Genomic DNA, 13,147 nt, shown 5'->3' with positions numbered 1-13,147 from the left:
ATATCTAGTTTCTTCAAGTCTTCCTTCACACAGTTTTTATGCCATATATATATATATATGTTAGTTAGTTAGTTAATTTGGCTCAAAAGCAAATAGCAAGGCCATGTAGGGGGACATGGAGTTAAGTACAGGGTGGTGTTCATGTAAAGAGTTCAGGCCACTTGAGGTCAAGGGAGGCTTTGAACAAAGCGGTCGTCGGCATCTTCACCATCTCGTCTGGCAGCTTGTTCCACGGATCCGCCACCCGGACAGAGAAAGCTCCTCTCCTTCGATTGAGATGAAATCGTCGCAGGTAGAGCTTTTCGGAATGACCCCGCAGCCGACGCTCTGGAGCAGGAGTGAAGAACAGCTCTTTCGAGAGGTTACACTTTCCGCTTATTTTGTTGTGGGCGAGAATGAGATCACCACGGCGGCGGCGTTTTTCTAACACACAATGTATATCTATATTATATATCTATATGTATAAAAGAGAGATTCTGTCTGTGTGTTTGTTCATTTGCTTGTCCTCCAAATTGAAAGTAAATGGTTCAAGGAAAACTATAATGATTTTTCTTCTTATCTAGGGAAATTATTATGCTTTATCTGATCTTATATCATCTTATTTATAGATATATAAAAGAGACATTCTGACTGTTTGTGTGTTTGTTCATTTGTTCGGCCTCCAAAATGAAAGTAAATGGTTCAAGGGAAACTATTATGCATCTCCTATTATGCATTGTTATAACATTAATTTTGCACAAACCTGTGAGGAACAGTACTGAGGCAAATATTCTTACTTGTTGTGGTAAAGGTGGCACCATCTTCATTCCTCACATACTAGTTATACTAGTTGCTGGAGAGATTATATCTTATCATTGGTGGCATATTTTTTTCAATATTGTAAACCAAAAATTATGAACTTAGAAGAAATTATACAGTAATCTTTATTATTGTAAGCAGTTGCATGTATGTGTCAAATAATTGCCATAACTGTATTAATCAATAAAATAACACATACAGCTCATTTATTATTGTCATATAATAAACAAACAGAAATTCACGTATGGAATTGATCTGTTTTCTACTTCAATTATTACCTATTTTTCTCTTATAAAAATACACACATACAAGAGGAGTAAATTATATATATAATATTACTTTGAATGTGGTTCCTGAGAAACACGAAAAGTAATTATCCGATCAACAACGGGTATTACTGCTAGTATATCATCATCATCATCGTTTAACGTCCGCTTTCCATGCTATATATATATATATATATATATATATATATATATATATATATAATATATATATATACACACACACACACATGTACTTTTTAACTTCAGGTTATTGAATATGACCCAGATATTACTGCTTCTGCAAATTCTGCTCCGGTAAGATATTCTAATCCATTTTCTTGTGAATATTTGTGAAGCACTTTTAAATGACCATCATCATTGTCATCATCATGGTCATCATCATCATCAGCATTGTCATCATCATCTTCACCATCATTACTTTTGACATCAGTATCATCTTTCCTGCCATTGTCATTGTCTATATTGCACTTTAAATCTGCCATTTGCACTTTTTGTATGTTAAGGTATATCATTGATTATATCAAGGTGCTACCCCCCACCCAATTAAATTAAAAGCCAGAATTAGTTAAGGTCTGTCTCAAACTTACAGGCTGCTTAGACCAGAGCTTATCCCAGTTACTGAAGTATTTAAGCAATGGGAATTACAATAATACTCCACCCACCCACCTTGAACCAAGATGTCAGTGTATCTCAGGATTAGCACATTCCCTCATCATTTAGCTATGAGACTACTCATTTTCATCTGAGTGGAATAGAGCAATGTGAAATGAAGTGCCTTGCTCAAGGATACAACATACTGTCCAACCCAGAAATTGAACTCCTGAGCTTACAGCTGTAATCCCCAACACCTAAATACTTCACTAATCTAATACTTATCAGTTAATTGCTATGCAGTTTATGCCTAATTTTATTCCTGGAATTATTTCTCAATGCAGACTAAGTTGGGACACCTTGCTGCATAGAACATTAGCAAAATGACCTGTCCTGCTAATGCTAAGTGACTAACGAATTATCTTGTAAAGATTGATCAGGCATGGGTGTGTGGTTAAGAAGCTTGCTTTGCAACCACATGGTTTTGGGATCAGTCCCACTACATAGCACCTTCTACTATAGCTCTACTTCGTAGGAGACTATGCTGACCTGGCATACTTAACAAACTGTGCTGGGCAACACCAGGTACGCCTGCTAGTTAATAAAAAAAATGAGGTTCATAATATATATGGGGAGAAGGTAGAATAACATATGAATATCCAAGTAGTGTAAGATAATTAAAGTAGAGAGTATTATAGAATAGAAATCATATATAGGTAGTAATAATGTTGAGAGAGGTATTATACAAAAAACTAAATTATAAGGAGAAGGAATAAGATGAAAGTAGTTAAGGTAAGGAGGTGGAAAGATTATTTAAGCTTAATAAAAAGGAATTTTGACGTATGTCTGCAAGAGAAAGACTTTTTCATCTCTCGAATTTACAAGAAAACCATTCATTTTATTTTGTAACTTTCTTCTAGGCATAATTTACAGATCTTGTTATTATGTCTATAAGATGGAGCTGAAGAAAGTATTTTCCAAGAAATCGAGTAATCTATATTGCTTCTTTTCAGTTGCCAAACTTTTTTGGATAGACCTGTGCTATTTTCTTTTCTAGGGCCATTAAAGGATGATCTATCATCATACGTCTTTCCATGCTGGTATGGGTTGGATGGTTTGACTGAGGACTGGCAAGCCAGATGGCTCATTGAGCCATAGTTATCCTCTACTTACTGAGCAATAGTTATTCTTTATCAATTAAGCCATGCTTGCTCTCTGTTCATTGTGGTTCATAATGTATCCTAATATTTAAGCCTTTCATTTTTTTTATTCTCTTACTAGTTTTAATGATTAGCCTGTGACCCTACTTAAAGCACCACTTTCTAAAGTATATTTTACCAACTTCTACTTAATTTATTGACTTCAGAAGGATATAAAACAAAATGGACCTGGTTAAAATTTGAACCCAAAATGTCAAAAAAATAGCATAAGTTATTTTGTCCAGCACTTCACTGACTCTGCCAACTCTTAGGTGTTGTCATTAAAGAGACTGTTGCCCCGAAGTCATTGGATCGTTAGCCTGTATTTCTACAATGTTTTCTATTTCCTGCAGGTAATCCAAGATGAAGTCGATGAAGGTATCACTGTTATTAATAAACTCTCTCCTACAAAAAAACGGATTTTGTAAGTACTCTTTTACTCTTTTATTTGTTTCAGTCATTTGACTGTGGCCATGCTGGAGCACTGCATTTAGCCAAACAAATCGACCCCCCCAGGACTTATTCTTTGTAAGCCTAGTACTTAATCTATCGGTCTCGTTTGCCAAATTGCTAAGTTACGGGGATGTAAACACACCAACATCAGTTATCAAGCAATGATAGGGGGACAAACACACAAATATATATATATATGTATATATATATATAGCGGTGGTGCCCCAGCATGGGCGCGGCCTTCAGGCTAAAACATTTTTAAGGATTTAAGGATGTATATGTATATATATATATATATATACACACACACGACAGGTTTCTTTAAGTTTCTGTCTACTAAATCCGCACTTTGGTCGGCCCAAGGCTATAATAGAAGACACTTACCCAAGGTACCACACAGTGGGACTGAACCTAGAACCATGTGGTTGGGAAGCTAGCTTCTTACCACACAGCCACGCCATTAATTATTCACTTTTGTATGTTACTGTATTGGATGTAAATGTTAGTGCATATTGTTTCTCTGTGTATTATTTTAATGTGTGTGTGTGTGTGTGTGTGTGTGTGTGTACACACACATATCGTCATCATCCATTTCACATGCTGGCATGGGTTGGACGGTTTGACCAGAGCTGGCCAGCCAGAGAGCTGCACCAGGTTCCAGTCTGATTTGGCTTGGTTTCTATAGCTCAATGCCTTTCCTAATGCCAACCACTTTACAGTGTGTGCTGGGTGCATTGAATGTGGCACTGCACCAGCATAGAACTCTTGCAGGCCAATCCTCTTCATCGGTGGGGGGACCGCCTTAACACTTCTGCTGTGGTGGATGGATTGGTAAAAATATTTGCAGAAGGAAATTTGACAACAATAATGTTAGCATCTAAGGGAGATAATTATTTTGAGTAATTTATTTTTTTAACCAACTAAAATATTATTAAAAGTAGATAATTTCATTACTCTTTTTCCCATAACTTGGACATTTTCTAAGAATAATGAGAAGTAATCACAGATCAAACAGTTCAAACTACAAAAATTTCTAGAAAAATTTGATATTTTAAGTATTAAAAAAAATTCAGCTCACAAATCTTAGAATACAATTGAATGTTAAGAAACCGCACTGAAATTGAAGAATCTGCCATTTTTGCCAACATAGCTTGATTTAAAAAGAAAGGATAAACATTCATTTAACCCTTTCACCAGGACAGTCAGTTCTTTGATGTTGTCTAACCAAAAGTACCCATCTTTGGGATATCATTACTATTACTGCAATAACAAGAAATGGGATACAGTGACATTTATGCCTATCTATACAGCATTAGCAGCATAAGTGATGTGAAATATTTAAAAGTTTATAATAGATGTGGCAGTGTGGTTAAGAAGCTTGCTTCCAAACTATGCGGTCTCAAGTTCAATTCCACTGCACATATTTATTTGAAATATAGAAATTCTGTCAGTTATCTCCCTTACATAATTTTCCATGTAATTATTTGAAGTTCACTTGATATTCATTCTTTTAGACTTGGATGTAAAGGTGTGTAGAAAATGTCTTATTGTTATGTTCATGCCTTTCTTATTGGCATCAGTGAAGAAATATTGGCCTTTATTGAGAAATGAAACTTCAGTGAGACATCAGTTCTCCTGGAGTATCCTCTCTTAACCTATGATGCCAGCCTGTACATTTTCATAACAATTATTTCATTTCACTAGAAACCTGGCTAATTTTTGTAGAGTATACTGCCAATTGAATGGACTTTAGTTATAAGCAGATGCCTTTGTAACTGACCCTGTGAGGGTGAAAGGCAAAAATTGACCTCAGGGGGACTTCAATACAGAAAAGTTGTAGGATGAAATTAAATACTGTAAAACAACTACTGTAATTAGTTTTGTCTCCATCTCTCTGTTAATCAATTCCTTTTCCCTGACACGTATACATCAAAGTAATGTTGCTGTTATTGGGGGGGGGAGGTTCCATTATGTCTGAACTTCATAGAAATTATGACTGACGAATTACTTAGCTGACCTGTAGTATTTTCATTACAAACATAACTAGCAAAGCAACAAGAGCTACACCTTTTGTAAATTATACCACATCTTTTGTAACTAATATAAATGATATAATAATGCCACATATATACATCTTTTGTGTTTTTATTACACACTTGGACTACACTGTTCTAATAGCCAACTCGTGTTCTGTGGAATTATTTTTACCCTGATTAGAAAGTTGGATTCTTAAGAGTTTTGGACATTTCTGAGCATTAATCTAGTGTTCATCTATTGTACACTTGTACAAGCATCTTCTCACTCATTGGATGTGTATATGTGTGTGTTTATACATATATACACATATATATTCAATAAAAGCCATGGGTTACGGATCCTCTTTTAAGATCCAGGTAAGGCTTAATGTCACCACTTTAGCCAGCTGTGAATGCCAATTAAAAGATGTAATGCTATATAACATCGACATGAGGTTATTAGGCTGTATTTTAATGGAAGTAGGGGGTGCGAACTCTGTTTGGCAGAGAAGAGAATAATTCTTTAAAAATTCACATGATCGCACTTGTTTAATATAATGTTCAACGTTTCGAGTAATTTACCTTTAGTGTTTATCATATTGATTTCTCACACAAGTACATGACTGTGAATTTTGAACAATATATAACATATATAAATGTATGATATTGGATGGAACTTATTTTATTGGGCCCAAGAAGTTTACCAGGCAAGGTTGATCTTGGTGAGATTCGAACATAAATGCTATGGCTCTTCGTAAAGAGCCATAGCATGAACATCACAAAGCATTTTCTTGAGAACTCTAACGATTTCGTCAATCCAAATTGATGACTTGATACAAGGCCAAATGTTGATAGGGGAAACAACTCTTGTAGGATTTAAACTCAAGAAAATGAAATGGTGAATTTTTGCAACAGCTAGATTTGAACCCAAAAGGTAAATGACTGCAGGTGAATACCGCAAGTGATTTTTCTTGATGTTCCATCATTTATCCTAATCCACAGCTCTGAGCTTTCTTAGTATTAATGTCATTTTCGAACCAGTTTTGATTCTGTTTGTATTAACTCCATATAATTCCTGTAGGTAATGTTCCAGGGAAAGGCATAAACATCACAACATCCATTTCTCTTCTGCTATGAATATGTAAAGGCGGCGAGCTGATAGAATCGTTAGCACGCCGGGCAAAATGCTTAGCTGTATTTCAACTGCTGTTACGTTCTGAGTTCAAATTCCGCCGAAGTCAACTTTGCCTTTCTTCCTTTCGGGGTCGATTAAATAAGTACCAGTTAGGTACTGGGGGGTCGATGTAATCGACTTAATCCCTTTATCTCTCCTTGTTTGTCCCCTCTATGTTTAGCTCCCCTATGGGCAATAAAGAAATATATATAAATATGAAATAATTAAACATGCAAGTAAAATAGCTGCTATGATAGTTAATATATCAGTTCAAGCCAATGATGGTTGTTCTCGGTAGGAGCTCAATGTATCAGAAATAGTCACCAAATCTCCCTCGAATCACACACATCTTAAATAAAGAAGGAAGCATTGAAAGAAAAAAAAGGACAAAAATACAAGATGGTCCAGGTTGGGATGCAAAATTACAGAAGATAAACAGTAAAACATGTCTGGCCTTGCTTGGAAATGAGTGAGGGTTGGCAACTGGAATGGTATCTAGCTTCAGAAAATCTGCCTCAGCAAATTCTGTCTAATCCATGCAAGCAGAGAAAAGTGAATGTTAAATGATGATGATGATGACACCAGTTGAATATTTCATGTTTCTGTAATCCAATTGTTTTCTTCATTTCAGAGGTACTGTTTTAGCAATTGGTTCTGGATGCTTGTATGGTCTCAACTTTGTTCCAGCTATCTATATTCAAGATCATTATTCTGGTGCCAGTCCTAATGGTAGGTGAAAAAAAAAAGCTGTTTTTCTTCAGAAAAATCGGCAACTCAGTTTTCAAATGTATTCATTAATTTCCATATAAATTTTTAATTTCTTTATGCTTTGAAGAGAACAGTAATTGAAAGAGAAGAGAAAGTTAAACTGCGACATTTGCTTTGAAGTGAGAGCAGAAAATGAAAGATAGTAGAAAGTGAATGATGTATGAACATATATATGAACTGGACGTGTGTGTGTGAGACAGAGAGAGGAAGAGATAGAGTGAGTGAAGGTGTGTGTTGTCATCTATATGTAAGTGACACTCTCTCTCTGTCTTACACATGTCTTTCATATACACATACATAAATACACATGCATACATCTTTTTTGTATATATACATGGGCATGTGAGAGAGCAAGAGAGTGAGTGACTGTATTTCGTCATAACAGATAGAGAAATGGATGTCTATTAAGGTACACACTCATATAGAAAATGTGACGTTGTCGTCATGGTATAAAATGTTTATGATAGTTGACTTACAGAAAAGATTATAATGTAAAGTTTTTGTAAATGAAAATAAAGTCTATTTGGTAGTCATATGATTCCTGAATCTTTTGATACCCCATACGTCAACATTAGTGACTCAATTTTTTAATGCATAAGGAACATACACACACACACAAACTCTCTTTTATATATATGGAAGTGTCCCTGTCTGTCTCTCACTTTCCCTGTGTCGATCTCTTCCTGTCTCCTGATATCAGTCACCCTCATTATGCCACATTTTCCTCAACCTAACACTTTTGCACCCCTCTCGTTTTATCATGTAATATCCCAACTCCCATAGTTGGTCCATTATTGATTCAAATTGAAATCCAATTTGCCTATAATTGAACTGGATGTTAGTTCAGCATGTATACAAAGTTTGGTGAAAATTGGTTCCCTGGTTTGGGCAAGAAAATGGTAACAGACAGACAAAGACAGAAATTGCCATTTATATATATACACAACAAGCTTCTTTCAGTTTCCGTTTACCAAATCCACTCACAAGGCTTTGGTCAGTCCAAGGCTCTAGTAGGAGACACTTGCCCAAGGTACCATGTAGAAAGGCAGTGAGCTGGCAGTCGTTAGCGCGCTGGATGAAATGCTTAGTAGTATTTCACCCATCGCTACATTCTGAGTTCAAATTCCACCGAGGTCGACTTTGCTTTTCATCTTTTTGGGGTCAATTAAATAAGTACCAGTTACACACTGGGATTGATATAATCGACTTAATACGTTTGTCTGTCCTTGTTTGTCCTCTCTGTGTTTAGCCCCTTGTGGGTAGTAAAGAAATAGGTACCATGTAGAATGACTGAACCTGGAACCATGTGGTTGGGAAGCAAACTTCTTGCCACACAGCCACACCTGCACCTAGCATAACTGGAGGCACGTAAGAGAACCATCCGAATGTGGCCGTAGCCAGCGCCGCCCCGACTGGCCTCCATGCTGGTGGCACGTAAAAAGCACCATCCGATTCATGGCCGGTGGCACGTAAAAAGCACCATCCGATTGTGGCTGGTGGCATGTAAAAAGCACCATCCGATCGTGGCCGTTTGCCAGCCTCGTCTGGCACCTGTGCCGGTGGCACGTAAAAAGCACCCACTACACTCACGGAGTGGTTGGCGTTAGGAAGGGCATCCAGCTGTAGAAACACTGCCAGATCAGACTGGAGCTTGGTGCAGCCTTCTGGCTTCCCAGACCCCAGTTGAACCGTCCAACCCATGCTAGCATGGAAAGCGGACGTTAAACGATGATGATGATGATTTATTTATTTCTCTTTTTTTTCTAGGTTTGGACTATGTTTTCGCTCATTACTGTGGGATTTACTTGACTGCATCAGTGTATTTCTGTATCTATGTTATTTTCATGCGTAACAAACCAGTAGTTTACCCTAAAGCTATTCTCCCAGGGATCATATCAGGAATAATGTGGGGTGTTGCCACGGCCTGCTTTTTCGTGGCCAATGCCGTTCTGTTGGAACCAGTCTCCTTCCCCATTATCACATCGGGGCCAATGTTGATTGCCTCAGCATGGGGAGTGTTGCTCTTCAAAGAAATTAAGGTAAACTACAATTTTTTTTAATGTTTTTTTTTTATTTATTTATTTTTTTATTTTGTTATGGTTATCTTTTGTCTTTCACTGGTTTCAGTCATCTGACTGCAGCCATGCTGGGGCACCACTTCGAAGGATTTCAGTCGAACGAATCGACCCCAGTACTATTTTACGTTAAAGTTTGGCACTTATTGTATCAGTCTCTTTTTGCCAAACCACTAAGTTATGGGGATGTAAACACACCAACACCAGTTGTCAATTGGTGATGGAGACAAACACTGACACAGTCATACTTACACACACACACACACATATATATATATATATATACATGACGGGCTTCTTTCAGTTTCCACCTACCAAATCCATTCACAAGGCTTTGATTACCCTGAGGCTATAGTAGAAAACACTTGCCAAAGGTGCTATGCAGTGGGACTGAACCTAAAACCATGTGGTTGGGAAACAAACCTTTTTACCACACACCCATGTCTGATTCTTTGTTTTTTAAAACTTTTTTTTTCATATTTGCTCAGCTTGGATGAGTCTGTCATTTAGAAAGTTAATAACCAACTGCTATGTTTGTTGTTACTGTTACTAATGTTATTTAGTTTTAGTTCAAACTTAACTGAGTAGACCTTTGATGAAAGGGCTTCCAGCTTTGACCATTCCGAGCTATGTACACACAGGAGCTTCTCAACTTCTCAACCATACTGCCATACCTGCATTTTGATAGACAATTTGGGATAGTATTGACTATATGAAGCTAACATGCCCTGCTAAAAGACAGAAGCTTTAGCACGTTATTTCTATGACACAATAGATTATGGAATTTGGCATTCTATAAGGTGCAGGCATGGTTGTGTGGTTAAGACATTCACTTCCCAATCACATGGTTTGGGTTCAGTCCTAATTTGTGACACCTTGAGCAAATATTTTCTAGTATAACCCTGGGCCAGCCAACACACACACACTTGGCTTCTTCTTGGCTTCATGCTCTTACTTGATGCAGCTGTGGTCATCACAGATTAGTGGTCTCAGAGGCATCATCAGTGCTCTCCATTGCTGACGGTCCCATGCCAGCCTCTCTGTATCCTCCAAGGTAATGTCAAACCTCTGAAGATCTTTCCCAATTACATTCGACCATCTGGTGCAGACCTGCCACAAGGTCTCTTCTAGCCCGCAGCTGCTGTGTTGAATGAGAGTAAAGCCTTGATATTTTGAATGCATTATTTAATACATATGCTTCAAGGGGTTATGTAACAATTTGCTACATAAGTATCATCCTCATTAGTTGATTAGAGGCAAATATTTTGTTTGTAATTGACTGATGAGGGTGACACATAACAAATTGTTGTTACATAACTACTTGAAATATATCATCATCATCATCATCATCGTTTAGCGTCCGTTTTCCATGCTAGCTTGGGTTGGACGGTTCTACTGGGGTCTGTGAAGCCAGAAGGCTTCATCAGGCCCAGTCAAATCTGGCAGTGTTTCTACGGCTGGATGCCCTTCCTAACGCCAACCACTCCGTGAGTGTAGTGGGTGCTTTTTACGTGCCACCCGCACAGGTGCCAGACAGAGCTGGCAAACGGCCACGAACGGATGGTGCTTTTTATGTGCCACCGGCACAAGGGCCAGGCGAGGCTGGCAACGGACACGAAACGGGGTGGTGCTGGCAACGGTCGCGAAATGGAAGGTTCTCTTACATGCCACTGGCACTGGTAACACATCTGCAATTTCCATTGATCGATTTCCATTCTGATCCTCACTTGCCTCAACGGGTCTTCACAAGTAGAGTTTCGACATGCTACCGGCACTGGTAACACATCTGCAATTTCCATTGATCGATTTCCATTCTGATCCTCACTTGCCTCAACGGGTCTTCACAAGTAGAGTATCGACATGCCACCGGCACTGGTAACACATCTGCAATTTCCATTGATCGATTTCGATTCTGATCCTCACTTGCCTCAACAGGTCTTCACAAGTTGAGTTTTGTGTCCCAAGAAGGGAAGGTATGCATACATAGGCTGGCCCATCCCAAGTAGAAGGCCAAGGGTTATGGACTCACTTGTCCTGCGGGTCTTCTCGCGCACAGCACACTTCCAGAGGACTCGGTCTCTAGTCATTTCCTCAGTGAGACCTAAAGTTCGAAGGTCGTGCTTCACCACCTCGTCCCAGGTTTTCCAATATGTATTAAATAATACATTCAAAATATCAATAATTGGTTTTGTGATTATTTCTAATAATATATGATCCAAGTTAGTAAGAATCTAGTCTGTCCCTATGTGGATAATACAATTATGGCACAGTTTTCAAATTGGAGTTGAATTTTAAGCTTGCAACTACCTCAGTCAAATATTAAGATGTCTGGTAAAGCATACTACTGAATGTGTGTGTGTGTGTGGTAATATAACATGAGGATGTGCTAGACAGAAACCAAGGAAGGTTCATTTAATGTATATATATGTCTGTGTGTCTATGCATGTGTTGTTTGTGTCTTCTTGTCTTGACCTTGTGTAATGGTTGTAGAATGATTGTCACACTCATACAAGTGGTGTCATTCATTTCCAATATTCTGCAATAGCATGTCTGGCTATGGAGAAATATTACCTTGCTTGGAAATAGATGAGGGTGGCAACAGGAAGGGCATCCAGCCATAGAAAATCTGCCCTAATAGACTCAAGCATGGAAAGGGGGACATTAAAACTACGTGGGTTGTAGATATCGTATTGAAAAAGGGTGGCCAAAGTTGGTGTTATGAAGATGGTGGATAATCTTGTGGTCTTCTATCAAGTCGACAACAACAACTACAAATGTAACAATAAATGTATAGAATAAGTTTTTTGTTTTTTTTTCACCTGAAGTTAACCATTTTCTCTCTTCTATATTTCAGGGACTCAAAAACATGTTAATCCTGTTTTTAGCATTCGGTCTAACAATAGTCACAGTCGTTCTTTCTGGACTATCGAAAGTGAATTAATAAACATCCAGTTATAAACATTAATTCTTCTTGCAGTGGTATATATATATATATATCACACACATACATATGTATATACATACATATGTTTACTTACACATATACATAAATATATTTATACAGGGTGATTCAAAAAGTTCTTTAAGCATGAATATAAACTGGTTAATCGCTGAGGTCAGCTGGGTTCAGTGGAGTTTTTGTCTCTCATTCATCCTTCTTTCTACCTCTCCCTCACACCTCTTCATCACATCTTTCACCCATTACCACTTCACTGCATTTATTAAATCCCCAACTTCAGCACCTCTTAAAAAAACACCTATAATGCTGCTCTAAAAGATAATGCTTGGAGCAGACCACCCTATTTGGGGCCTTTTAGCTATGTAAGTGTATAAATATTTTATAATGGAATTTATAAATAACAATCCTATTTATTTAACCCTTTTGATGCCAACTCACCTGAGACCACCCCTGGTTCTGTGATATATACTTCATGTTTAAAAGTGACCTAAATTAAAAAGTTTCCATTAAAATTTCATGTTGATTTATGTTCCAAAAAGCAGCTTAACCCTTTTGATACCAAATCACCCAATACCATCCATAGAACTAAGATACCAGATTTTTTATTTTAAAGTGAAGTAAATAAAAAGTTCCCATTAAAATTCCATATTAAAAGTTATTTTTCTAAGTTCTTCATTATTACCATAAATCAATTAAAACAAAGGCATTGTAGTTATGGTGTTTGTGGTGTTATGGGCTGTGATGAGCTATGTGGTGTTGGTGGAGAGGATTGCAGATGAGGTAAACAGAAGTGAAGACTGCAGGGGCTGGTGGAAGAACCACGGGGGC

General features: G+C 37.6%; 1 protein-coding gene across 3 annotated transcripts in view; it reads left to right on the top strand.

Annotated features, from left to right (window-relative positions):
* LOC115218460 (transmembrane protein 144-like) overlaps positions 1 to 12,636 on the top strand; it is a 37,149-nt gene extending 24,513 nt beyond the window's left edge. The window contains exons 7-11 of one of the 3 annotated variants that reach the window (XM_029788285.2): positions 1,332 to 1,379; positions 3,229 to 3,299; positions 7,149 to 7,246; positions 9,053 to 9,324; positions 12,215 to 12,636. In XM_029788285.2, coding sequence (XP_029644145.1) covers positions 1,332 to 1,379; positions 3,229 to 3,299; positions 7,149 to 7,246; positions 9,053 to 9,324; positions 12,215 to 12,301 — 576 coding nt within the window. In that variant the 3' untranslated portion in view covers positions 12,302 to 12,636. The remainder of the gene's footprint in view (positions 1 to 1,331; positions 1,380 to 3,228; positions 3,300 to 7,148; positions 7,247 to 9,052; positions 9,325 to 12,214) is intronic. The other 2 variants (XM_029788287.2, XM_029788288.2) reach the window with 2 other exon arrangements.
* The last annotated feature ends 511 nt before the right edge of the window (positions 12,637 to 13,147 follow it).

This window comes from Octopus sinensis, linkage group LG13 (assembly GCF_006345805.1).
Source record: "Octopus sinensis linkage group LG13, ASM634580v1, whole genome shotgun sequence".
NCBI classification, from domain to species: domain Eukaryota; kingdom Metazoa; phylum Mollusca; class Cephalopoda; order Octopoda; family Octopodidae; genus Octopus; species Octopus sinensis.
The sequence above is the reverse complement of the archived record's forward strand: the minus strand, read 5'-3'. Positions and strand labels throughout refer to the sequence as shown.